The sequence below is a fragment of the Athene noctua genome, chromosome 3 (genome assembly GCF_965140245.1).
Source record: "Athene noctua chromosome 3, bAthNoc1.hap1.1, whole genome shotgun sequence".
Classification (NCBI taxonomy): domain Eukaryota; kingdom Metazoa; phylum Chordata; class Aves; order Strigiformes; family Strigidae; genus Athene; species Athene noctua.
The window spans coordinates 37,925,626-37,952,458 of NC_134039.1; the positions used below are offsets into that span (position 1 = coordinate 37,925,626).

General features: G+C 37.5%; 1 protein-coding gene across 1 annotated transcript in view; it reads left to right on the forward strand.

The window, feature by feature from the left end:
* The first annotated feature begins 232 nt into the window (after nucleotides 1–232).
* Nucleotides 233–26,833, forward strand: part of DCN (decorin) — a 37,910-nt gene continuing 11,309 nt past the window's right edge. Inside the window, exons 1-3 of the mRNA XM_074902757.1 lie at nucleotides 233–422; nucleotides 4,481–4,713; nucleotides 19,934–20,046. Of these exons, the coding sequence (XP_074758858.1) occupies nucleotides 4,509–4,713; nucleotides 19,934–20,046 (318 nt within the window). The 5' untranslated portion in view covers nucleotides 233–422; nucleotides 4,481–4,508. The remainder of the gene's footprint in view (nucleotides 423–4,480; nucleotides 4,714–19,933; nucleotides 20,047–26,833) is intronic.

Sequence of the window (26,833 nt, forward strand, 5' to 3'; positions counted from 1 at the left end):
AATATATGTTATAGGGACATAAATAAAAAAAGAAAGATGAATTACAGATAAGCATCTGTCTTATAGTGTGCAAGTAGTTTGGGAAACTAAACAGATGAAAAAGAAATAAAGCAAATGAAAAAGGAAAAGGAGGAAAAGAAAGCAAAAGAGCTGATAAAGTTTCTGGCTACAATACAGGAGACATATCATTACCATATGATCTAATGTGGGTGTCAGCCTGGATTGTGTTCATTGAGAGAAACCTTATTTTTTAACTGTGCTATGGAATAGAAGCAGGAGGGTTTTCCACCAAGTGACAGTCACTGAGCTGAACTTACCCCCTCCTCCTTTCCACACCTGCAAAGCCTTTTGCCTGGGTTGAATATTTAGTTTAATTACATCTCAGCTTTGAGAGCTCCTGTTGCAAATCCCTGGATTAAAAGGTACGATTTTCAGTAATTCTCCTGAACTATGCTGCACTAATAAAACTTCAGGCAAGTCTACGGCAAGAACTAGTTGAATTTTAAGAGAAGCAAGTTAAAAATCCTACTAAATATTTAGTAATGTTAAGTTTTATATCCAGCACTTTTGTTTCTTGGGAACATGAGAAAGCATTCTCAAGGACTGTGCAGATTTCCTACTGTTTGTTTGACTGTTCTGTCTCTTGTTTTGATTTGTATAAGCACCGCTATAGTCCTTTCTTCTTCCTTACTGTAAACTTTTGCAGCAGTATTTTCTCTGTTTGCAATCCTGTGTTTAGAATCGGTGATGTAGTGAGTGTAAAAAATGCATGAGTTCTTACATTTCTGTTTTAAATTGCACTCTGTGATTTCTTTTTCATTCGGATTTCTTCATATATATTCCAAACATTAATGAATATAATTTCAATTTCGGAGAAAAAAATACATAGTAGCTAGTTAAATGGGCTCAGTGTATGCCTTTGTAATGTTAGAAAGTGATATGTTACAGTGTACAAACAAGGGACTCACATTTAAAGAAGGTTCCTATGAATGAAATAATAGAAAAGAAAATTCCTTGAGTTGAAACTCCCATTAACAGAGTTTTAATCTCTTTAAAACTTCCAACTCCTATGACTGTACATCTAGACTTTATCACACAAAATGGGTAAAATATATAATGTAGGGGATTTTTTTGGAAACTGCACGTATTGTTTAACTTGTCTTTTGTGACATTTTGAGAGTTTTCTGCCAGTGGGTGAACTAATATTTAAAACTTAATATTAAGGTAAACTGACAAGCAGACCACCAATACAGTGGTGACGTGAACTGATGAAGCATATTTCCAGTGGTATTTTAAACTGAAATGTGGCCAAGTCTATGGTATAGTTTCCTCTGTTTGTGGAAAAGCCTTCCTCATTGTAAACACGTAATTAAAGCAAATTTAAACAGTTATGTCCTGCAAACATAAATATTGTGTCACAGACCTTTAAGAATTCAGATTTTTTTCCCCCACTCCATTTTTTTTGTAAGTGAAATGTAAACATTTCTTACTAGTCCAGTTTTGTATATTTTTTTTCTGTGATCTTTTACACATGCAAACAATAGGAACAGATACGTATGTCTGCAGTACAAATACGTATATGAATAAAGATATGCAGACACGTATATTTATCTATTTCCTGATTAATATGTAGCTTGTGTCTGCTATTGTCTCTGCTGTGTCCTCAGTTTAGACCCTTGATATCCTTTGTTTTCCTACAGTTTTCCTTTATACACAGCTCTTACTGATTTTATTAGAGTTTTGACAAAACAGGGACCAAAGGATAAGGCCTACTATAGGGTTTAACTGAGGTAAGTCATTAATATTAATGCAAACAAGAAGTGAAGTTTGAAGACACTTCCAAAGTGCCTTTGCATTGTTTGGGGTTTTTTTTGAAGGGTAGTAATTTAACTCCAGGATAAGTTCCTGATTTGCATTCTTGGGATGGACAGTGCTTCAGCAGTGACCCTGGGGAGGAATACAAGCAGTTTTAAATATTTAAAAATATTTTAAACATATATAAATATGTAAAAAGAGCTGGGGAAGCTCTTTAAAAAGTACTGACTGCCAGTGCCATGCCAGGGTTGGTATGCAGCATTCTCAATGTTTATTGATGTTAATGTACATTCTGAAAAAGAATTTGTACTGGGGTAATGTTTCATTACTATGAATGGTAATGATTTAGCAAATTTGTTTACCCTTTTCAGACTATTAATAAATTGCATTCTTATTTTACAATAATTCATGCATAATAATGATTATTTCAAAAACCTTGGTTTATATTAAACTGTGGTAAGGACTGAATACCATGTATTAACACCACTTTGCTGTGATATCCTTATTTCTCTGTGTGTATTCTGCATGCATCATGGAGGTGTTGCTGGGGAAGGGACACAGCCTCAGTGTCGATGAGGGACCGGAGCAAGAGGGAGTACAGGAGGATTGCCCACATGGGGACACAGCCTGCCCCTGTCACATAGCACGAGTTTGCACAGCACTGAGCTGGGCTAACAGGACATGCTAAGAATGCTCTGACCCGCTAGCTGACATTGGGGTCTGCGAAACCCCTCAGTGCATGCAGTAGGTAATATGTCTTCCCCAGGAATAGAAATACTTTCAGGTCCAGCTAAGAAACCATCCAGGTCTCTTAAAAAGGCAACAGAAACAGTGTTTTACTCCATGTGAAGTCACTTTGAAGTCTTTGGGACATCTGAAGATGTTAGATACCTGTCTTCCTATTAGGTAGATGACAGAAATGTAAGCTATGATTTTAAAATGCTAGCATATTTTGTTAGGTAACCTTATCATCTCAAGACAGAGCCCTAGAGGTTTCTGGAGGATTGCATTATTGACATCTGTAGGTAGAAATTCATAAATGAAATTGAACCCAGGCACAACATAGTTTATATCTAATTCCAGGCCTGGTTTTCTTTTTTATTATTTAATTAGTTTTTTTTATCCTAACCACTCATGTTAGAGTACCTGGATGTCGTATTCTAGAAAGAGAGGCCTCAGTATACCACTTTTATATACCACATCATATACCACTCTCTATACCACATCAGCTGCCTGTGTAGGTTCCAGATGTCAATGTAGAGAGGGAGGCAGTCCTCCTCCTCTGCCTCTCCTACAGATTTTTATCTTTCCATTAGTCAATATGGAGGTGAGAAATGTTATACCACACCCCTAACTGTTATATAACTTCTGCTAGAAAAAAATTAGTCCCAGCTACTGCCCAGACAAGGCATTTTGGAAGTTATTGACCTGAAGAAGCAAGTGAACATTTTTGCTTTCCTTACAAAGAGCAACATCTGTATTCAGGACTATGACATCCATTTTAAAAAAAGGCTCCTAAATAGATTACAAGTTTGCCTTTCTGTCACTTGGCAACTCGAAGGCAGGTGTCTTCATGTGTTTTTGTCGGTTGCTTTTAGACCCATGAAGGTTTGTAAAAGATAAACTTACTTATTTAAGATAAATACTGAAAGAAAATAATTTTCAAGAAATTAGCTGATCTATAACAACCTTGATATAAAACCTGCAAATAGCTGCTTTGTAATTTCTCCTTAGCACACAACAACACAGGTAGCACAATGTACAGTGGTTTGAAATGCATTTAGGCCTAGGTCCTAAGAACCATATTTAAGCAATTTTCCTTGTTAATATCTACAGCACTACATACTTGCCCAAGTTGTTCCTGAGTATGAAAGTCTGCAGAATGAGGGTATGAAGTCCCATTAGAAAGTGTGCTGACAATACTACAAGCATCAATTCAAATGCTTATGCAGTACAAACCAGAGGATTTGCAGAGCATTGTTTATATCATAAAATCCCCTAGACAAAGGTTTGGAAAGCCAAGAATATCCCATATTAGATAACATTGTATTCTATTTTACTCTGCTGTTTAAACTGGGAAAGAAGTATAGCTCATTTAAACAACTAAAGATCTTCCCCTCTCCACCCCATCACTAGGTTCTACTCTTTCTCAGTCAGTTTTACTAGGCTATAATTTAAAACACACAGCAAGCTAGCACTTTAAAAAAATATTTCTCAAGACTTGAAATACTGCATTACAGTGAGTTTGGGAACCTCAGGTTCATCCCCAGGGGACAAACTCATTGCCATGAAACAAACGCTAATGAAATCAAATAGAGTGTTACATTGGCAGAAAACAGACACATGGAAAATGTGGCTTATTGTTTTGACTGTTTTGCATAACAAAATTGACAATGCTGCCTGTTCCTAATAAATATTACTCTAAATATGCAAGCAGATGTGTTTACAGTTGCCTCTAAACTGCTCTGTAAAAAAAAAAGGCCTATTGACAAGCACTTACCAAACCCTATCACATAACTGCCCTATTTTTACAAATCAGTTTTCATTTATTGAAAGGAATGGTTATGCAACTGGTGCATATGCTGGACCTCCTTCAGCAGGAACTGTGCAGCTATGGGAAACTGCTACTTTTTTTTTTTTGTAAATCTCCTGCTTTGATCCCTAGGTTCTGCCTGGAATCGATGAACTAAGCCATGAGGCTGGCTCTTCTCTTTGTCCTACTGCTGCCAGCATGCTTGGCCAAGCCATTCCACCAGCAGGGCCTCTTTGACTTTATGCTGGAGGATGAAGGGTCGGCTGATATGCCTCCAACAGATGATCCTGTCATATCTGGATTTGGACCAGTATGCCCCTTCCGCTGTCAGTGCCATCTTCGCGTGGTGCAGTGCTCTGACCTAGGTAAGCCCAAGAGTATCTTCACAGGGTATATACTTACATTTTATCCGTGGGTTTGCAGCTGAGATGGTGAGGCTGCTATTCACTGCCACTCTGTAACTGGATTTTTGTCAAAGAAATATGCTACAGCTACTGTTAACTAGAATGTACTATATGAAGTAGGCCAAAAAGCCCTGACAAGATGGACACTTGTTGTGACGATGAAGAATGTTTGATTTTCTGATGTATATTTTGTGTATGTAAATTTCATTTGTTCTTTGAAGGACAACAGATTTCTGTTGAAGAGAAAATAACTTTTCAAGGCTATTCCTTCAAACACATATTAAATAAATTCACTGAGGTCAGATGTGAGGATGGAAACATTTTAAAAGGTTCTAAATTGCATGGTCCAAGCTCCAACACCCTTAATCATACTGTCTAGTACCTCAGCATAGAAATCATCCCATTTCCATTGGAATACATGAGCATGGAACAACCAACGCTGAATCATATATGCTGGAACCAGCTTTTTGGAGGAAAGAGCTTGGAAACACTCCAAAGCAATGAACACATTTTGGAGCTCCTTATTAAATATATTTCTTAGACACTGTTCAGGCTGAAACCACAAGAAACTTTCTCACAAATTCCCCTTACTCCCTCACGTACAAGGGTTTGTCTGCACAGTCAGAGCAGCAGGATGTGAACCCATGCCTGCCATCGTTGTATTTGACTTTCCCATGCAGAAATCTCAAGTAATGAAGTTGACTGCAGTGAGGCTGCTCTTGGTTTAAGCCAATATTATTCAGTCTAATTCAGCATGCAGTGCAGAAAATCATTTAAAGTTGGTTTTGTTCACAAGGAAATTAGGCAACTTATGCAGTGGGCAGACAAATATCTTACGATTTTATAGAGTTATTTAAAAAAAAAGTCTTCTCTCAGCTGTTTAAATGTATAACTGGGTGTTTCCATTTTCCTATGTTATAACATTGGATTTCATAATGACTATATCATGGCAAAAATCCACCAATTAGGACCTGGGTCTCATTGTGGTGGGTGTTGTACAATTACAGAGAGGAGGGGGAAACATTAGTTACATCCCTAGAAACTTCTGTGATTTTATTAAAGTAAGCCACATAATTATGCAACAGATATGTTTGGCAAAGACCCAGTGAACAATGCAAGCCAAGTTGCACAAATGAGCATGGACTAACCTAGCCATGCATTCATAAAGCTTTCATAGTACTGTCCCTGTTGAAAGATATTTTCTTTTTTTACCATTTAGGTGCCAGATATAGCAAACATGGGGTGGAGAGTGGGGAGGAGGTTGCCCCACATGCCATGAAGGTCTTAGGTTTTATTTTTGTAACACTGGCTAATGCTGATGGAATTTAAGTTATTTTGAGAATTTGGCCCCAGTCTGCTTCAATTCTGCAGATTGTAAGGAGTTTTACTCTGGGTAAAAAAGTCAAGATATTCACATAGGGACCCTTTGTTGGTGTCCTTGCTCCCATCTTCGTTCAGTTCTCCTTCACACACACATGATTTCCAAAGAGTTGCACTACAGTCCACTGCCTACAGATACTTCTGGTTTAATAGAGTCCCATACTGACATGGAGACTCAGAAACACAGCAGTTAAAGACCCAGGTCTGTGTTTCCCAGATGATTTTGAGAGGGGTGATAAAGAAGAGATATGATTTGAGCTTGGTTTAAACCCACATGCTGCAAATACTGCAATGAAAAGATTGTTCTTTTGAAGCAACTGGGCTGATAACAACCAGTCTCTAGGCGTGAAGCAAGAGAGATCTCCCTGAGCTTAAAATATGCAGCCCTGAAAAAAAAAAAAATTCCCTGGCAGAGCTCAAGGAAGTAATAATCATTCAGAGTTCCTCAGCCTTGGCATTAAGTCTTATCCACCCTTGTCACATGTAGTCATGACAGGCCCTGCTGGGTCATGGCCCAAATGGGAGGCTCACTATCACACAGGTCAGATGGCTACCCCTACAAGCATGGACAGGACAGCTGTGTGTGCTGCCTGCTCACAGGCAAATCTGCCCTCTGCTCTCCTCTCTTCCCACCTTGAATCCATTTCTCTGTGACTCAGACTCGGGCAAGGTCAGATTTACCTACTGATTTAAGGAAAGCCAGGAGTTGGCCCCAAGAGCTCAAAATTTTGTTGCAAACTGTGGAAGTCTGGCTGGGATGACCTAGCATGCTCCTGGCTGTGGGATGAAGGATGCTTGGGGCATAATTATCAGGAAGGCAATGTGCACACAGGAGCCATGAGACCAGCAGTGACAGTCCCAACTCTCTGCTAACCACCACTCCTGGCACGCCTCTCCTTTCAGCTCCGGGCATTTCCGACCCAAACAAATTAGTTACCTCCCTCCCCCAAAATGATCAAATTTAGTCATCTAGTCCCATGGGCACTAATTGAAGAATAACTGCAGACAATTACAAGACTCCTCCCAGGGATATATTAAGAGTTTACTAAATTAAGTCCCACAAAGGAAAGTCGAAATCTGTATCACTCACACTCTGGTGTGGAAGGAGGGCTCTTTGCAGCCACAAGCTCCTGGGTGCAGAGGTTATGTCAGAGCAAGACAGCTGGAGGACCCTAATGTGGGCTACTTACGGAGGCATCTCTTCCTCAGCATGTTTCTTTTTGTGCCCAAAGGGGCATTTGCTGTTCGTAAACTCTTGTTTTGTAAGGAAAAAGCCAACTATCTGACACAGAGTTATGTGAATAAACCACAGGAGAACTACCACAGCCAGGGTCCAGAGATCAGGTTTGCCCCTTGTCTCATGAGCACTGGATAGGAACAATGAAAAAATCCAAATTCTGTAAAAAATGTGAAAAAAAATATCCAGTGGCGCAATTACACTCTTGTCAGCTGAAGTTTTGCATTCCTGTACTTCTAAGCTTCAGTCACATCTTTCTATGCACATACTTCTGAATTAAATTATTTTGCCTTCAAGCCAAGAGCTGAATTATCAGGAAGGAGAACACCATCTTCTCACACCCTGAAGAAGAAATGTCTCTGAGCTGTGGTTACTGACAGATTGAGAGCAGAGCCCCTGTGCCTACCTTATATGAGATGTGTTAACCTTTGTGCAACAGGTTGAAGGATCTCATCAAGGAAGGTCACCACAGTATATTTATAAAAGCGCTGCATTTTCTGAATCTGCCTCCTATTGCTAGAAGGGAGCTGCAGGTTCACTTTTAATCATACCTCAGTATAAGTCATTACTATGCTATAGCCAGACTTTCCATAGGAATCACAATCTTTCTTATTAGCACAAACTACAGGCAGGGAGTAGCTGATATAACTGGTCAGAGGCAGCTCTTCGTGTTTTAAAATAATAAATACAGGGAAGATGTGCAGTCAGCTGTCCAGGCAAACATGCCTTGCAAAAACCCTAGCAAGGATTAACCATTCCATTTAAAGTCTCATCCTCCCAGAGGGAGTTTCAAAAATAGGTTCCTCCCAGAGTGCCCTGGTAGGCAGGAGGATGCGTATGTGATTACTCAGCTCTGCAGTGGATGCAGAAAGCTCCATAAGCGCATTCAGAGGTGTTGGTCAGAGGTTTATTTCACCTTCACGTAAGTCTGGCAGCCCTGTCTGCAGGATGCAATGAGATCACCTTCCTTGGAGACTTCAGAGGATGTAGAGGAGTCCCTCCAGCCCTCGTTGTGAGCATCCAGGAAGGTTTTGTGGTCTCCAAAAGGTGTGTGAGAGATGGACATCAGTAATCAAAGTTCAAGAAGTATTACATATTAAAATGGAATTTTACTCACAGCTCAGAAAAGCGGGGTTCTCCATCTGTAAAGAAGGGTATATTAAAGCTCAGCATGGGTGTTGGAGTGTGTGTTTGAAAAGCACTTTGAGATCAGTGGGTGAAAAACTCACAGATATGTAAAGTATTATTCCAGGGATCTGGTAACATGAGGCAGTTTATCTAAACACATACTGTGTCTAAACTGTATTAACTAATGGCTCTTCAGCACCTGAACCATGGTAAGGTGACAACAGCTAGGTTATTTGTTGACAAAAGATGATTTATCTAATTGTATAAAGCCTTCCAGAAACATCTGAACACCCATTTTCTGATCATGACTCCATTTGGGAACCTCATAACTCATTATAAAGGAAATTATCTCCTTTGGGATATACCTTGATTTGAACTTTTCTTGTCAGCATAAAATCTTTTTAAAGAAAAATAATACATACCTTATTGGTTATCAGTCTCAGTCCTTTTATGAGCTCAAGAAAACAGACAGGATTACTTACAATTGTGTACTTAGTTTTAGAATTCCTGCCATTATTTGAATGTTTACCAACCTTTCAAAAACATAATTTTAAAACCTAAATATTTAGCTCAAAATCTTATAGGTTTCTAAATATGTAATAAGAGAAATCATGGATCCTTAAACAGCTAGACATTAACAAATACAATTTTTAAATAAAAAAGGTTTTTTAAATTTACATTGTAATTGCTGAGCCTTTAGGACAAGTTATTCCATGTTTTATGCATTTTTTCCTTCTAAGAGTAAGGACAAGAGACTTAGTACTTTTATGTTTAATAGAAGCTGAAATCCCCCGACTTCATGAAACTGGATCATTTAACAAAAATATTATCAGTAAAAATGGAACCATGAAATCTGGGCAAGTATATTGTCACTTATAATGAGAGTAGTCTCTTCATAGCAATATCATGGCCTTAAAACTGAAGACTAAATAACTTTCTGGACAACATTCTTTAGCCAAACATAACTTATGCTGTCATCAGACACAAGTCATCGGGATTTCCACATGCTATCAGGGTGAATCGTAATACTCTAACATGTTGGAAATCAGACTGGGGGATCTGTATGAAGTATTACAGGTATTATCTGTAATGTAGGAGTGATCTCAGGTGATGTCAGCTATCTAAGAGTCATCTGGGCTCCTTTCACAGCCATGGGAAGAGTTAGGCAGCCGGTCCATAGGGCAGTTCATCCTGTCTAAGGTGAATGTCAGTGACAGAAAGGATACATCATTCCTGGAGAATAAAACTGCCAACCCAGGGCCTCAATGAGCACTTGAGGCTATACAACTCACTTTCAGATTAATGAAGTTATGTGTGATAAAATTAAAGCATGGAGAAAATAAATTGATTTACCAGCAGTATTTTGTAATAAATTTGCCATGGATTATTATTTTTTTTGTATATATTCTGCTTAGATAATTTTTTTGGGATGGCTTGGAAGTTAAAGAAAGCATGAATTAAAGCCCTGTACTCAGTACATATGAAAAATTATTAATTCGAGAATCCAATAATTAGAAAACTCTTGAAAAGTTGTCAAGAAAAAAAATACATTGACCCGGATGTAGACTGCTTTATATTAACAAAAAGTCATTACCTTTTGCCAGTGTAACAGTAAAAGACAGACTTTGTTGCATTGCAACCTGAATTGCAGATGTTCCAGTTCCAGTTGATAAACATGATTCTAGGTAAAAATTAATCCACTGTAAATACATCCCTTTACTAGCTGCTTACTCCAAGGTAACAGTTACTAACTCTGTGTGTTTTCATTATTTTTTTAGATTTATTTGCTTGCTTCAGACTAGGAAATGGGATTTAAGAAAGCCTAGTGGCAGGAATGGTAATCCTGACAGCCAAGTCCAAGTGATACAAGGAGTGACTGTTTTCTGGTTTGCACTGTGACAAGGGTTCATTTCTAAAGTTTTCCAATGTACAAATAAATAGATAGCTAATAAAATGTGAGTCAATTATTAGAAGACATAGCAGGTGATTATAGTGCTTAAAACATACTAAGTGATCCCTGGTGATACCTACTAGGGTTATGGACATCTACAGTATGTGTATTATGTTCTTAACACCTTTCTAGTGTGTATTACTTATAACTTTTTAAGAACTATCCATGTTTCCACAACATAAAGACTGTGCTATTCAAGCACAGCTATGAAAGGTACCAGCCAATTCTTAGGAAGAGCTAAAGATTCCAAAGGGTCCTTCCCAATGTCCATTGAGAACCCACTGCCAACAGGGAGGAGACCTAAGAATTTGGGTCCTGTGTGAAGCCACCAATGACAACAGCAAGGAACTGCGAATACTAGCCTGCAGCTACTCAGGAAAACTCTGATCACAGAGTCAAGTTACCATGGTATTTTGAAAATATTATCGTTTTAGGCAGATTTTCAAAATACCTCTCTATAACACAGATTTGAGAGTGTCCCCTCATCCACTTTGGGCTTAGTGGTCTGTACTTTGCTTTACTCATGTCCTGGATCTGTCATGTGAGCAAAAGGAAGTGGACCAAAAGAAGATAATCATGTTACAGAAAAAAAAAAAATAATTTTCTGAATATACTTTTATCTTTTCCTAAAGTTCAAATCCAGGAATATAGCCTGCATTTTTAAAAACTTATTTCTCCTGCTTTACATGCCTGCCCTTACAAACAATATTAACAAATGCTGGAATTCTAGGTTTTTGAGGTCATATTATATTTAAGGGCTCATTCACAGGGAGCATTATTGTCCTTTACACTATGAAAACAAAGTAGATAGATGGAGCAGAACTTGCTCATTGGCTTCTCTGCAAAGAAAGAGATGGAAGCCATGAACACAAACACAAAGGGACCTTAAGACTAAGCATTGTCTGCACAGGCTTTTTTTTCAGGGGTGAGGGGATCAAGTTGTAGTTTTCAACTTATGGGACCAATTATAGGACACGAACAGCTTTGTACAAATGACCCTGTTGTTAGCAGGGTTACATTTCCTATATAGGCAACTCTACTGCATACTTCTTAGGTAGTCAATAGGGAATGAAAAAGGTGAAAAACATTATTTAAAGAATTTGTGTGCTCTCTGTATGCATGTTCTTAAGTGAGAGGGCATCCAAGATGGCATCCCATAACAGCTTTCTGTTTCTTTCCTGGGTTCCATTTGGACTGCTCTGAGTTGTTAATCGGTTAAAGAGAGGATGCTTGCAGTTTTAATTTCAATAAGAATGCAATAAATACTCATATTTAAAAAAACAATGGAAACAAGAAACCTTTTCTGCCCACCTAATTTCACGGTGACTTCAGGGATTTAATGGCAAAACAACAAATGGACAAATTATTTATAGAAATGCTACAGCATTTAAAACATGCAACTGTAAATGGTGCTGTAGTATGGTTCTGTAATACATCATTAGCACAATAGAGATGTGGAGTAGGTCATCTCAGAACCAGTTTCTCCCTCTACCTCCTGCACCACCTAAAATGTCAAAGCCTAGGATGACCTCAGTTTCTATGCTGGAGTGCATGTTTTCCCTTCTACTGCCTGAATGTGGGTCTTGAAAACTAAACAGGCTCTCAATGAATTCATATTTTAGGGTGACATGGATGAAGAGTGGTTGTAGTGGTGCAACAACCAAACTCTTTGCTGAATACCTCTACCTAAGAGGTATAGGAGCAAATGCATAAGTCAAACAAGACTAGAAAGCTGTGTTATCATTCAGCTCTGATGCCATTTATTTCTGTAAATTCAATTAGTTCTTCAGCTTTGATTTGCACACCTTTGAACTGGGAGGATTGTAATGATCCTTTACCACTGGAAGTAAGAATGGGAAAGGAAAGGTGAACAGTACTAATAAGGTCTGCATAATAGCAGCAGCCCATAAAAGAAAAAGAAAAGAGGGTACAGTACGAACATTAAGGGAAAATCTTGCTTTTTCAAGGGAAGATAAAACAGAAATGGTTAAAAGGGAGATGTATAGAAAGTTTCAGATTCAGGAAGGGGGAAAAAAGAAGTATGAACTTTAAGAACTGAATGAAAATCTTGCCGTTTTCAGGGTTAGGGGACAAAATTTATGTTCATTATTCTTGCACTCTGTGGCAGAGATTTTACATCGTTTGGGCTGGAGATGACTTTTAAAGTGATAGCTGACCTGGGGAGCATCTATCATTAAAAGATTAACAAAATAAATAAGAAAGCAAAAATATCTAAGAATTACAAGGATATATACAACATCATCTAGTAGAATGAGTGAACTAGCAGGTCTGCAGACACCCCTATTCAGTCAGAAAATTCTCTCCCAACATTCATTTAAATGTTATTCACTATGTCCAGACACAGTCACAGCAGATCCTTCCAATGTTTGCTTTCTCCAAAGTAGTTGAAAACAATCCTACACCATTTATGAAAAATGGTCATGTTATGTTTAGAAGTACCTGAAATAACCAGGAACATATCTCTGCCCTCAGGTCATAATAAAACTAGGGCTCTGCAATAAAAATGTGTTCAGAACAGGAAGGGGTAAGTTTACTTGAAACCAGAGAAGATTCCCCGCCCCCGCCCCCCCCCCCCCCCCTCCCCCCCTCCCCCCCAATGACTCTTTATGGCTACTACATTATGTTAGTGCTAATTCTGGTAAATCCCAAAGTAAAGATTGAGGGACCTATCCTTAATTTCTCATCTGTTGCCTGCTGCTTAAACTGCGAACCAGGCAAACATCAAATTATATTACTCCAAAGAATCATTCAAAGTGTAATTCATTAGATAATGCTCACTTTTCTGAGTCGCTGAAATGCTCTCTTCTGACTACTGTAAAAATACTTCTAAGAAATAAATGTTTCATCTTAATGCATGAGTACTCATAGATAGTACATCTGCATGGTATCTACTTTGTCTAAAGCCATTATGCATATGGTGCTGGCAGATTGCATGAATCACACAGGACGGTTGCTGTTCTCTGATGGGATGTTTAATGTCTGTAACCATGACAGTGGAAAATGTAAAGCTGGCAATTCTAGGAGTTCAGAAAACACATAATATTTGGATTTTTTTTACTTAATGTCTTAATCCCTGAAGTCTGATGATTATTTCAGATTTTTTTTGCCTTTCAAAATATTTCAGTGCTTCTTGAGAAGGCATATACCTTCCAGACATTTGAAATGAAAAGTCAGTTAGAGAGAACACAAAAATAAAAGTTGTTTGATTTTTAGTTTCAAGAATGTATCATTACTCTTAGGTACTATATTTTGGAGCCAGGAGGCTGAATATATACATACCAAAAATGTGACTAGCACTGAAAAATAATTCATAACATCTGTATCTTGCAATATCTGTTATACTTTGAAATATGTGTTCCCTACAGAGTGAGTGGAAGTGGAAAAGAGCAGTTAAAGCAATGTATTCATTTTTAAACATTTGCTAGGGCCTTAATAATTATTAGTACTATCATAACAGAAAATTAGGCATTTGATCATAATGTGTGAATTTCTTTCTATTTTTCTGTGTTCTGTTCTGGGAAGCAGTGTTGTAAACATTTGGAAAAAAAACAACCCAGTGTAGTAAGATATCAGTAGGTCTGCCTTTGTGAGAGGCCACCTCAGCGGGGGATGGAGTTCATTTTCTTGTTCCTTCCTATGGGAAGGGTCAGAGTATACAAAAATAATAATCTGTGGTAAAAATAAGTCCCAAATGGATTTTAATGGAAGGTGAGTCATATAGACTGAAGAGCAGAAAAAAACTCTGGAAAACGGTTGTGAAACACCTTTAAGAAGACGTAATTCAGGAGTCTCATGTATTTCAATGGACACTGCTTTTTTATATCTCTTAGAAAAAAAATTATCACTGCTGATTTCATAGCAAGCGAGGGGAAGGTGGAGAGCAAACTTTTACTTTGAAAGGGGGAGAGAGAAGGAGGCTGCTGATACTTGTCTGTAGAGAAAGGCAATTGTTTCTTATTTTATGGATGGTAGGATGCAAATAATGAAATTACTCTTATTTGCAAATCCCACACAATAGAGAACAAATTTCCAGTAAATACTGAAGCACATAGCCTGGGAAAGTGTCAGTGAACTTTTATAAGTCAAGGCATTCAAAGCCCTCTTAAGCTCCTTGCCATCCCTTCCAGAAAGCAGTCCTTGAGTCCTGTTATTTTCCATAACTACGTACCCTGACCCTGTGAGCTTGCCATTTGCCTCATTCGCCCGAGTCCACTCAGGGCTTTACCAAATGCATCCACCCGTGGGAAGGGTTGCTGCCCATGGGTGGAATGGAGCAGAGCAGGGCTTGGAGCAGGGGGGAGCAGGCAGCGGCGTGCAAAGGCAGCGCCCGCAGCTGCTGGAGAGGCTGTCTCCGCCGGGAGAGCCGCCGCTGATGATCGTGGTTGGAAATTAATGTAGCTCAGCCCAAATTCCTAAGCTGGCAGCAGCTGTTCGTGGAAACTGAGAGTCTGGAAAAGAGCCCCATTTTATGGCCCCTGTGATAATAATTGTGAATGTTGCAATGCAATAACACATGTATCTGAGCTGCAGCGTTCAGATGGCTCTCTGCCTTTTGACCCCTTCTCTGCAGCTGAGGAAGGTAAGGTTTATTCGGAGGAATAAAGCTCTATCCCTGCTTGTTGCAAAATGGATAGAAAAAAAACCCCAAAGTACCCCAAAAAAGCAAAAAAATCAAACCATTAGTTTTGTTGCACTGTTAGGGTTGTTTATAATTGGCGTTGTTCACATATTTGTTATTTTGCCTATGTGGTCTCTGTGTTGCAAGGATGCAATTCTCAGGGAAGTGTCCTTGTCTCTGGGCTACAGAATCAGACTCCCATTTACTTAGTCTCCCTCACTGGCCCCATAAATCTGGCATTCCATTACTGCATAGTCATATGGCTTCAGCAGTAATGTGGCTTCATGCCAAGTTACAGACTAACTTCTGGCTCTCACTGCTGAGAAACTGGATCAGTGGACTGGAACCCCTTTGCAGCAAGGAGGGTTCAAAAGCCACCCTTCTCCTTTTGTGGGTTAAACAATTCCACAGCCACTTGATCACAGCTCCTGTAGTTGAGCAGGTTATTCCCCCAGCTGCAAAAGTAATAAAGCCTGTCTTGTACACCAAACCCCCTAACCTCCCTTGGTCCTCACACTATTCCCAAATCCTTGCTACATCTCTTACACCTGTTTGTCTGCCTAAATGGCAGCATATACTAGCTGGGCTAGTCCCGTGCTACACAGGAGGTGGCTGGCCACTGATTGCTGCTCTCTCAGGGACTGGATAAGGCCTAAACAAAACTTTTGGAAGGGTACAACTATATAATTTCTACTTACTTGTGAATAAGTAGAATTTTTAAAATTTGTTTACCAACTTAAATAATAACTGACTTAGTTTTGTTCAACCAAGATAAAGACATGTATTTTCAATGTAACATACAGCGGGAAACACAGAAGAATCTAAATCTTTAATCAGTTGTAAGTTAATTTTAGGAACTAGAGGCCAGAAATATTTTCAGGGAACTGAATACCAAACTGTGAGGCACTGATTGTTCATATAAAAATTTAGACTGCTATGAGATTTTCATATGACTTTTTAAGAAGCAGTCTTTAATATATAAAAAACCACAGCCAAGAGCTGGAATACTTGTGTAAACTGTTCTTAAAATGATTAAGAGGTGACTCAGTTGACATTTCCCAACACCAGTTCCCCTTTCAGTTCGCATTACATAAATTTCACTGAAAAGCATTTGTAGGTGAACATGCAGTCATACTGTACAACATGGCTTCAGAAGTATATGGGCATCACTTGAGTTTCTCAGAAATTACTAGTAAAGACAGCCCACAGTTCACCTCTAAACTCAGTTTCCCGGACAGAGGAAACAGAAAATCCCCCTGGGAAATAGTAATGCTATCCCAGGAGCCAAGAGCCATTTCAGTTTCTAGTGGGATTCCAGTTTTCTCAATTTATTTCAAATTTGGTCATGCTGTCATGCTAGTTCAGGCTCCTGCATTCATCTGAACTGGCTGGCTCTTGACTTGTCCTGACCAAAAAAGTTTGAAGATTGTCTCTGCAGGCAGGGAATCACCAGTACAAGGACTAGTTTGCACTAAATGCTCCTCCTACATGTATCTATCTGGGGATACATCTACCTAGACACCTGGACCGGCAAGCTGAAGCACAGCTCTTGAAGCCAGTGTAGATGTGACAAGTGGTGAAACAGTTGGATCCAGTCCATACCTCAAACAGTTTAGTCTTGAATTATTTAGCTGCTGATTTTACAAGGCAGTGTCCAGATCCACCCATTTATAAGCTCTTCCTGCACTGAAGAGCTCCAGTTGATGTAGTTTTCAGCTTGAGGTTGTACTAAACTACTGAATAATTACTCAATGTCTCTCCAGCACCCAGGGTGCATCCTGTACTCTATGCTTTGCTCTTCAGAAGTCAGACAAGTCAAGAAAAAAATCAAATATAATTTCTGTAGCTCTTTTCTGAAACATTTTTAAAAACAGCTTCAGGAAATGTATAACAGAATATATATGAGATAGGTAATAAAACAAGTTTTAACACTTTAAGGGATGGCAGTTACATCCTTTGTGTGCAAAGCTAATTACTATATTGTATGTCCTTCTCATTTCTAGTACAGATAGGAAGCTTTTATAAATCAGTTTTCACAAATGGATATCTGATTACTGAATTTGTTTTATATTACAAAACATTTAAAATTTAACTTTATTGATTGGAGAAACTATCAGTTCTACCTTATTCTGGGATAACACTTGAGCTTTTAGAAGCTGACATGTGAAGCCTGAGATGTAGAGTTGGAAATCTAGTTTGAAGTTTGGTCTCTGGCAAATTATCCCTTCACTGGCAATCCAAGTGTCCCTACAAGTATGTTCCAAGGACATCACATATAGGACAGCTGTATAGCTCTCATGCCCTAGTTTCTGCCATAAGAACTTATTTACATATACTAGCCTACCAATATAAATGTACTGACAACCAGAACATAGTAATATTACTTTGAATAGAAGTAATTAAACCCTTTTTTTTTTTTTTTTTGTATTTATATGTGAAAAATGCTATAAAAGCTACTGGACTGTAAGAACTTCTTATAACAAAGTTATGGTCTTGAAAATGTAGTGCTTTTTTGAGAAACAATTTTTAGTTGCTGACATCATTCCTGTCTGCTGAGGACAGAAACTGTCCAAAGATAACCAACATGCAAATTATACAGTATCACATTTTTATATATTTGGGACTTTAGTCCTACACTGCTGAAAGTAATGAAGGTTTTGCAACTGCCTTCAGTAAAAGTGAAGCCTACTCCTGAATGAGGAAAGGTTATTTTAGCAATATGATGAATCTATTCATCCCAGGCTGAATGATTGTACTTTTTAAAAGTTTTGGATGCTGGAGTGATTAAAACTCAGCCAGGTTAATCTATATTGTACTCAGTATTAATAAATATCAGATCCAAATATTTTAATAATTTTTTAGCTAATGTTAGAGAATTTATGGGTGGGAAAACAAATTTGAAAGTGTGGGAAGTTTTTTAAATTCAGAAACCAAACTTTTGCAATGGTAGGACAACAGGATATGTTCTATACAGACTAATACTATCAATTCAAAAGTAAGATTAAAAGAAACAAGCAGTTTTCAAAAGTTTAGGTCTCCTGCGCCCATATACAGGTATCTTTTTCCCAGAATCTGCTAAGCACTGAACTGCAGTAACAGACACAGACACATCTGTGAGATGCTCACCACTTTGGAAGATTTAGACCAGGCACCTAAAGACCTCATCTGCATGCAGATATTTTTAAGAATATGGCCAAAGCTGTAGTGAATTCTTACTGTGTCACTAATTGTAGTAAAAATCTCCAGTACACATCACTGTGGCCTCTCTAGAGTTTATGGTGAAGTTTTATAGTAGTAACAATAGAACAGTGCTCTTTATGTAGGTTAAAAGGATTTCATGGTTTACCATAATCCTTCCATATAAGATCCAACCGTATTTTTACTCTCACTCTCTCTCTGTATATATATATTCTAAAAAGGACTGAAAGAGGAGGGAGTTTTTTTAACATTGGATTTTGACAGAGAAACCTACATTTGAGGTGTGAAAACACATTTGTGATGAATGATAAGCATCACAGAATCAAAGAATTGTTGAGTTTGGAGGTCACCTTTTGAGACTGTTGAGTCCACACTCCTGCTAAAGCAAGGTCAGCTAGATGAGCTTGCTTAAGGCTGTGTCTAGTCAGCTTTTAAGTATCTCCAAGATCAGAGAATTCACAGCCTTTGTGTGCAAAGTATATCTTACCAATGGGCAAACGTATCTCACTGTGTTTGCAACGCCATGTTTGAGATGAAAATCTATAGGTTTAAAAAGATAATATGTATACGTATATATCTTTCATGTGAGAACTATATCATGCAGTCCACCATCATACTCGGGAGACACTGGTTATACTTGCAAACTTTTCCCAGGAGAGTTCAAATATAGCTTCAGAAATATTTGTTAAAAACTTTACTGGTAAAAAGACTGTTTTATCAGAGGAATCCACTTCTGTTAGATACCCATATAGAACTTTATTAGTGTCTATAAATTTTTCTTTCCAACCATTCATTTAGCATTTCACATTCTAGTAAGAAAAAAAAAATATCTAGTTAGGAAAGAACATTTTAATTTTGTGGTAAATCAGAATGTCTATAAAAGATTTGCTCTATTCCAAGTCACAGTATGAAAGGAAATCTGGATAAAGCAAGTGTTATTTAACACTAAATAATTTCATTTCCATGACTTCATCGGACTTACATATCAGCTATTCAGAAAATAGTCCCAAAGAGAGTCTTTAATTTAAACTGTCTGATGTTCTTTTGGCAGTTGTAGTGAAACCAAGAGATTTGTTCTCCAGAAAACTTGGACAGTTTCAGATGAAAGAAAAGGGGGGAGGTGGATTGTTTTTTTTTTGTTTTTTTTTTTTTTTTTTGTTAAGGTGGACTTTACTGCAAGTTATTCAGTTACTGACAATGATTATAATTAACTATCATAATTCTTTCAAAAAAGCCTACTGTCTTTTAAAGAGCAGGACATGTTCTCTGTCTACAAAAGCTAACACACAGTGAAATTAATAAATACCTTACTTCTGAAAGTGTGAATATTTATTCACACAATTCAGCTGAATTAAATGTGTTAGAATAATTTTCTCAAATTCGGTCCTTTGTTTCAAGCTGTAACTCAGATATATTCTCAGAAAAGGGTATAATGGAAATATGAATCAATAAATTTTGATTTGACATAGCAAAATAAAACTCCCTTTGGCTGAGACAGAAATGCTTTCAGGTAAGTCTTCATAAGCTTCTTCAGGAAAAGAGTTCTAGAAATGGTGTTTACTGAAAGGTAAATGCTGCTAAGAAAAGTACTGAACCCTATTTAAAGTTTCTTTCAAAGTCAATTGTTTATTCTTTTCACTGTTCCTAGGCCTGGAAAAAGTGCCAAAAGACCTTCCTCCTGACACAACTCTGCTGGACTTACAGAACAACAAAATCACTGAAATTAAAGAAGGAGATTTCAAGAACTTGAAGAATCTTCATGTAAGTGTATAAATGAAATAGTATTTGCCAAAAAAAAAAAAGGAGAAAATGTGGTTTTGGCCTGGTACTCAGGTTTTTAAGGAAAACTGATGAAATACTTACTCTGTGATCTTCCTCCACCAGTCCTGCCCATTTATTTCCATTCCCATTCCTCTCCTGTAAACTCTTCTCATACCACAGAAGTTTCTCATCTCTTTTCAGCTCTTTATACCTGTCTCCTGTCCAATCAGTCTCCTGATCTCCATTATAACTTCTCTCACCTATTTATTTATGGGTTTTGTCCCTTTGGCACAGTGACTTGATTATTTCTATTTAAAAAGCAGATCAATCTCAACCCTGCCACCTCACTCACTTATTACTGCATTCCTTCCGCTCCTACCTCTGACCTCACAAAGATTTGTATATACCATGTTTGTCAGCAGTTTTTCTATACTAATTTTAGTTCAAGAATCTTTTCAAATCAATCTTATGCCCCCTGCACTACAATGAAGTTGTGTTTTTACAATAACTTTCTCCTAGCAAAACTCCATCCTCATCCTCCTTTACCTGCAAGTCTTTTCCAACACTGCTGTCTGTTTTCCTCTTTGCTGAAATATTTTCCTTCCCTGGTTTCTGTGACTGCCCTTTTTTCTGGTTCACCTCTTCTTTTCCAAGTTTCCATCAGACAACTACCTTCCCGTGTTTCCAAATTTTTGTTTTTCTGTCTGAGGTCCTACTCCCTTATTTCTATGCTTTTTATCAACATCTTCAAATTCATACCTTATAGTCTTGCCTCATTTTAGTTGAAATATCTCTTTCTTTCCAGATTAGAAAAAAGCTATTACTTCTCTGCCTTTGAAAGTATTACCCCAACCCAGGCATGTTTTTGAAAATACTATTTTTCTACCCTTTTACCAACTCAAGTTATTCTGTGTATTATTCCTTTGATCCTTTTTTGATCATAACCAATATAAAAAACATGGCTTTGCTTTCCTGGCTCTTCACATCCTTTCTATTCTGTTTTCATTCACAACCGACTTTCAATTTTTATCTGTTCATGAAGCCCATGCCATCACCCAAGCAAGCACCGTTTCAAATAAGAATCTTCATTTAGTCACTCATACTTGGAAAAAAAAATCATATAAACATTTATCTCCTTAATTACTTCCAAATTATCTCTTTAATTTTTTGTTTTAATGCAGCAGCAAGAAGAAATGTTTTTAAAAGTTCCTAGGAATAGGCACAATGCCAGTGGAAGGAACTGCATGAGTGAATCATGATGAGGTCCATGTCATCTAATTTTAACATAGGTGTCTGTACTTGAGTGAATTACATAGATAACCTCTACAGTTGACAAAGAGAAGTAGGAGCTTCTACATCACGTTTCATCTGACTTGGTTTTAGAATGAGATGACTTGTGCCCCAGGAGTTTTTTTCTATTCCTCTGCTTGGCTCCTGAAGAGATTTGACATCCTAATTTCTGCCCACTTGTTTTGGTTTTCTTCCACCTTAGAGGGAAGTCCTGTGTTTTCAGTGATCATCTGCAAGGTGCTAAAAAAAAGAAAAGCCTTTCAATAAAATTAATCTTTTTGCAATTCTTCTTCATATCACTGCATGAAATGAGTCAGAGCATGGTATTGCAGATAAAAAGCATTTCCCAGTGACTTCTGCCTATTTAGCACTCAGATCAGGTCTGTCATACATCCTGCTGTGAGTTAAACTGTTGTAAACTATGTCATCTCGTTGAGATCAAGTCTATGGAATTTTTTTCTTTCTTTTATTACAGCGTATATATTTAATAGTGAATTAAATAGGTAACTCTTTACGGAAGAGATTATTTGTTTGTCTTACTCCCAAAAGTTTGCAGCACATGTTAGGGACCAGTGGAAATCATACAGAAGAATGATAACAATAACATACGTTTTACAAATAACCCTCAAAACCATGCAGTTTTCCTGGATTTACACAAGAACAAAACCTGATCCTCTCATCTACTCCCTAAAATAATAATTTACTCATGCAGTACATTTATGTAACTAGGCACCATCTTTACTCTCAGCAGGCAGCATTCTTCTTCTTTTGTAATATCTGGGAATGATTCCCATTCCACACCTTACAATTAAATATTTTTCAGGGTGATAGTGAAAGGTAAATTTGGTTTTAGATAAATATAACTCAAAAGCTTTGTTGTTGACAGACCTCCATTGTCACTTGTGTTTTAAGGACATATATGTGTGCGTCTGCTTTTTAATCATATTCCCTGATAAACATGGCTTATGTTAGCATTGCATTTGACAGTGTGATGTTCAAAAGTTTCTAGACTTCTTAGATTTTACTAAACCTTCTTATGTGCTACTAAACCAGGAGGATCTACATAAATTATCAGTATTATTTTTCCAAAATCTAAATTTACTAGCAACTGCATGAAGTGACTACTTAAGGGAACAATTCCTTAAATTCCCATTTTAACAAATCTTGAAAGAAACTAACAGTATATTCAGATTAATCCTTTTGAATATTCCTTTTAAATTCCTTCCTAACTCCTGCAGATTTCACCAACCATAGGTGTGATAGTTTTAGAAGAGATTTTCATGAACAAGTTGGGTTGAACTTCAAGTTGTACTAAAAAACAGATGAAGTAAGGAAAAAAGAAAGGATCTACCTATAACTTGGCTGTGGCTTCTATTTCAGTGAAAATGGAACTGCTTATGCTCTGAGTGCACAACACATGGAAATAGAAATGAAAGACAAATTAGTACCTACAAAAACATTCTTGTATCAGGGTAGGTAAAATAACAGTTAAAATTTGCAACTGTGGAAATAGGAAAAGAAACTAGAAAAGAATGCAGCTAAGGGAATATTTATCTGCAGATAATAGATGCCTGCCAGAAAACACCAGAATCAACAGTTTTGGTGCACTTGATATTTTTATAATTTCAAATTTATCCAGGAAAAAGTGACTAAACTATTAATGATGTATTACAAAAACTCGGTGAGACTTCAGACTATTTAAAAATGAAAGATAAGATATATTTTTTACCAGACTACTTGGGAGAATAGGGAAAAAATTGAAGACAGACTTCTATTAGGGCCAATGTCTGAGTTTTGTGATTTCAGAAAACTGTGTGATAGAAACTTGCTTATGACTTAGACCTGTGGCAAAGCAATCAGAGAGGTGCTATTGGAAAAGCCAGGAAAAAGTCTTCTATGAAACTGTCAGAATTTTCCAGGCAGACTGACACTTCTGGATAGAGTACAGTACTTTGACCCCATGGACACAATAAAGCATCCAAAATACTACATGAGTAAGCCCTCATGCAGAGTGAAGGAGGAGTCTACAAAAACAGCACATGAAGTTGAATGCTGTGTGGCAAAGCCAAAGCAAACCAGCATAATGCCTGACACTTGGAAGAAGAGGTAAAAGAGACTACTGTGTATTAGATCACTGTAACAGCACAAACAACAGAATAGTGACGGCATGCCTTTCCAACAGGAATTTTTCAATGGCACACTCAATACAGCAAAAGAAGACGAACGCGCTGTTGGCCTGAAATCAAATGGTACATTGCTTAATTAAGCTGGCAGAACTATACAAAGCCATGGTTGTGCACACAACAGTGCTAAACCCAGTTGTATTTATATTGAAAGAAAAGACCCACATGAAAGAGAAAAAAGATTTAAAATTGGGACTTAAGGTTATGACCATATCCACACGTTATGACCATATTCACACTAAGGGATTCACTAAATGTACAGGCAAATAAACCGAAGTGCTCTTTGTAGCAGTATCAAGTGGAAAAATAATGTATTGCATTAGAAAAATTTCATGCAATTTTTTTTTTTTAAATAAAAATGCAGCTCCCTGTGGAAAGACAAGAGCCCAGATTAACTGAAAAAACGTTTAAGAACTTCTTCCAAGGATACAGAAAATCTCCTAACAGATCAAAAAATATTAATGAAAGTGCAGTCTTCTGATGACTCATTGCAGCTTCAGTTCCCTTTTACTAGGCATAATTAAAAGAGAAGTTAAGTAAACATAATGCTCTGCAAATCACAGAATGAAGAATCAGTAACCACGAGCATACTGTCAAAAACCAGACAGATATCTCTGTCCAGATTCTACCTCTGAACTCAATTCCCACTATCATCAATGGCAGACATTCTTAACAGGACTGAGAGATATATTTTAAAAATGTTTTTTTCCTCTTGGTGCAGCTGTAGGTTTCTCACAAATATTCTGAGGAAAAAAAACAAGTTAATCTTTCTGAAACTCTCTAAGCACTACCTTAGAGAGCTGTCATTTACTCAGACTCTCCTTTTCATTGTGCTTAACACACAGCAAGATTTTCCACTGAAACAAGTGCAACACACCACATGCATGCAAAATATTTTTAATGTGCAGATGGTAAAGGTATTTTCATGTGAGGAAAAAACCAGAAGAAAATACTCTGAGGTCCTTAAAATTCCGGAGAGAGTCAGCATACTGAGCTAATTAAAAAAAAAAATTAATTATAGAATACAGAAATAAAAAAGTAAATTATGATAAAATGAATGACCAAAATGCTTGCATCAGTAGGCAAGAACAGGGTTGAAAGATTCTCTAGAACTCCAGAGAGTTAGGATTATTTTTTGTTGGAGCAGGAGACTACAGAGCCAGCTGATTCCTGGTCATCTGTGCAAGCCATGTTACGCAAGACTTAACAGTGAGAGTTTAAACACCATGCAAGCTAGATCGGCAGTAGGCTCCTTGGCTTGTGAGGTTATTCAACAAGGTACTGTGGATGTGATCAAACTGCTTTCCACAGTCTTCTTTTGGTTATATTGTCAGGCTGTTGTTTCAATGCCTTACCAGCTCCTTCCCTCATTTCATTCATCTCTTCCCTACTATTTTTATGTCATCCCCTTTTCCTTGCCTTTCTCAGCTATCTGCACTTCATCCTAGATTTGGCAGGGTTACTGCCAAACCCTACCAAAGAATTTAAGTAACAAAAAATAAAGAATAATTGCACTATCATGGTTTTTTATACCTTTATCCCTTTCCTGCCTTAACTGTAGAACGTGGACCTTCAGGAGACATAACATCTGGAATTCTGTTCAGAGACCTCCCTGGATTCAGGGGCTCTTGGTTCCTTCAAGTTTACCAATGTTTATGATTTTTTAAATTAATTTTTAAATGAATACTCATTTAGTGGAATTCTGTCTCCTGGTATAACACAATTAGAGAAGAAAGTCAAGTTCTGTTTTATATTTTTTGTGTTTGTGTTTTTTTTTTTCTTAAGTGTACATCCACTCCTAATAAACTGGCAAAAAAGCTTGACTATATGTCCAGGTTAGGAGTATGACTTAACAACTAAAACCATAAGGCAAACAAAAAGGATGAAATTTATTATTATTTTTATTTGGATGCCTGACTCCTTAGCTTACAATTCTTAAGGCATTAGTGTTCTTAGCAGAACTGTAATAAAAACCAGGTAATAATGTAATACATAACCCAGGAAATTAAAAAAATTCCATCGGGTCAGCGGATTGACTTTTCAGTTTAAACCCTGAAGGACACATGCATCATTAAAGATTTGATGTTAGGTAAGAGTACCATTCCCAGCTGGCAAAACAGATGTATCACCATGTATTATGGCTGATAGCAATTTATTGATAATTTTGCAGTTCACTCCTGATTTTAGCAAGGCTCTTGCTTCAAACTATTCTAAACTAAGAAGAACAGAAACAGGAATGAAAGTCCCTCAGAACAATCCCCTGAGATTCTCACATAATGAAATTACAGCAAAAAATACAAAGCGCTGCTCCCTGTCCCCAGACAAGGCAAAAATTAAAATTTTTGGTAATGCCAAGGAGAACAACATTATGCTAGTCCCTACATGATTGTCACATGGTTCCTCTGCAGTTGGTCGGGGTGTATTTTGACAAAAGCCTGCCAACATGTGTTCCAAATTTTTCCTGAATTGTGAATCCTCCTTTTTGTTTGGGGAATAAATATTTCAGGTAGAAACCAGGCCAGAGGGAGCTAAAGGGCCAGACTCCTGCCGACTTCAATGAAGCCAGCATCTATTCCTGTTACACAGTGATTTTTTTTTTTTTTTTTTTTTTTTTTTCCTGACTACACTAGTACCAGAGGTGTTTCAGTAAAATGTAAGCCATCTTTGGAGCAAAACTTGGATTTTTTTTTTCTTCTCCCAGCACTGCCTAAACTGCTGGTCAGGATAAGATGGTCCATAGGTATTACCACAGTGCAATATTCTAACAGAGTCAATGTTTACTGTGTAATGTTTACATTCTATATATGACAAGGGGAAGAGGCTTTCTCTCAGGAAAATGAGGCTGGAAGCTAATTTTTCTCTTATCCATAGGAAACTGCTGTGAACCCTGTAAACCTGACTGTCTTTAATACCTGATATATTTCTTTCTCTTTGTTTTCTCTTTCTTTATTTCCTCTCTTCTTGCCTATAGCTAAATATCTTCTCACCCATACCAGGTCATGCTGAAAGCTGTAATCCATGTGCTCAGCCTTTTGTATTGTGAATAGGTGATATGCTTCAACTCTTTTTTTTGGGGGGGAGGGGAGAGAAGTTTTAAAAGAAATATCTTTTTCCCTCCACTAAAAATAGAAAGATGGAAGAAGATAGATTTTTGATTAAAAATATCAATTCCTGTGGATCTGTTCTAGGTGTTCAGATTTCTGCCAAATCATTTCATACTAGCAACATCGCTATCTGTGACATTGCAAGTGTTAAGGGCTCCAGCACTTTGAGCACTTTCAGGTTGACCTTTATTTTTCCTTCTGAGTACTTCT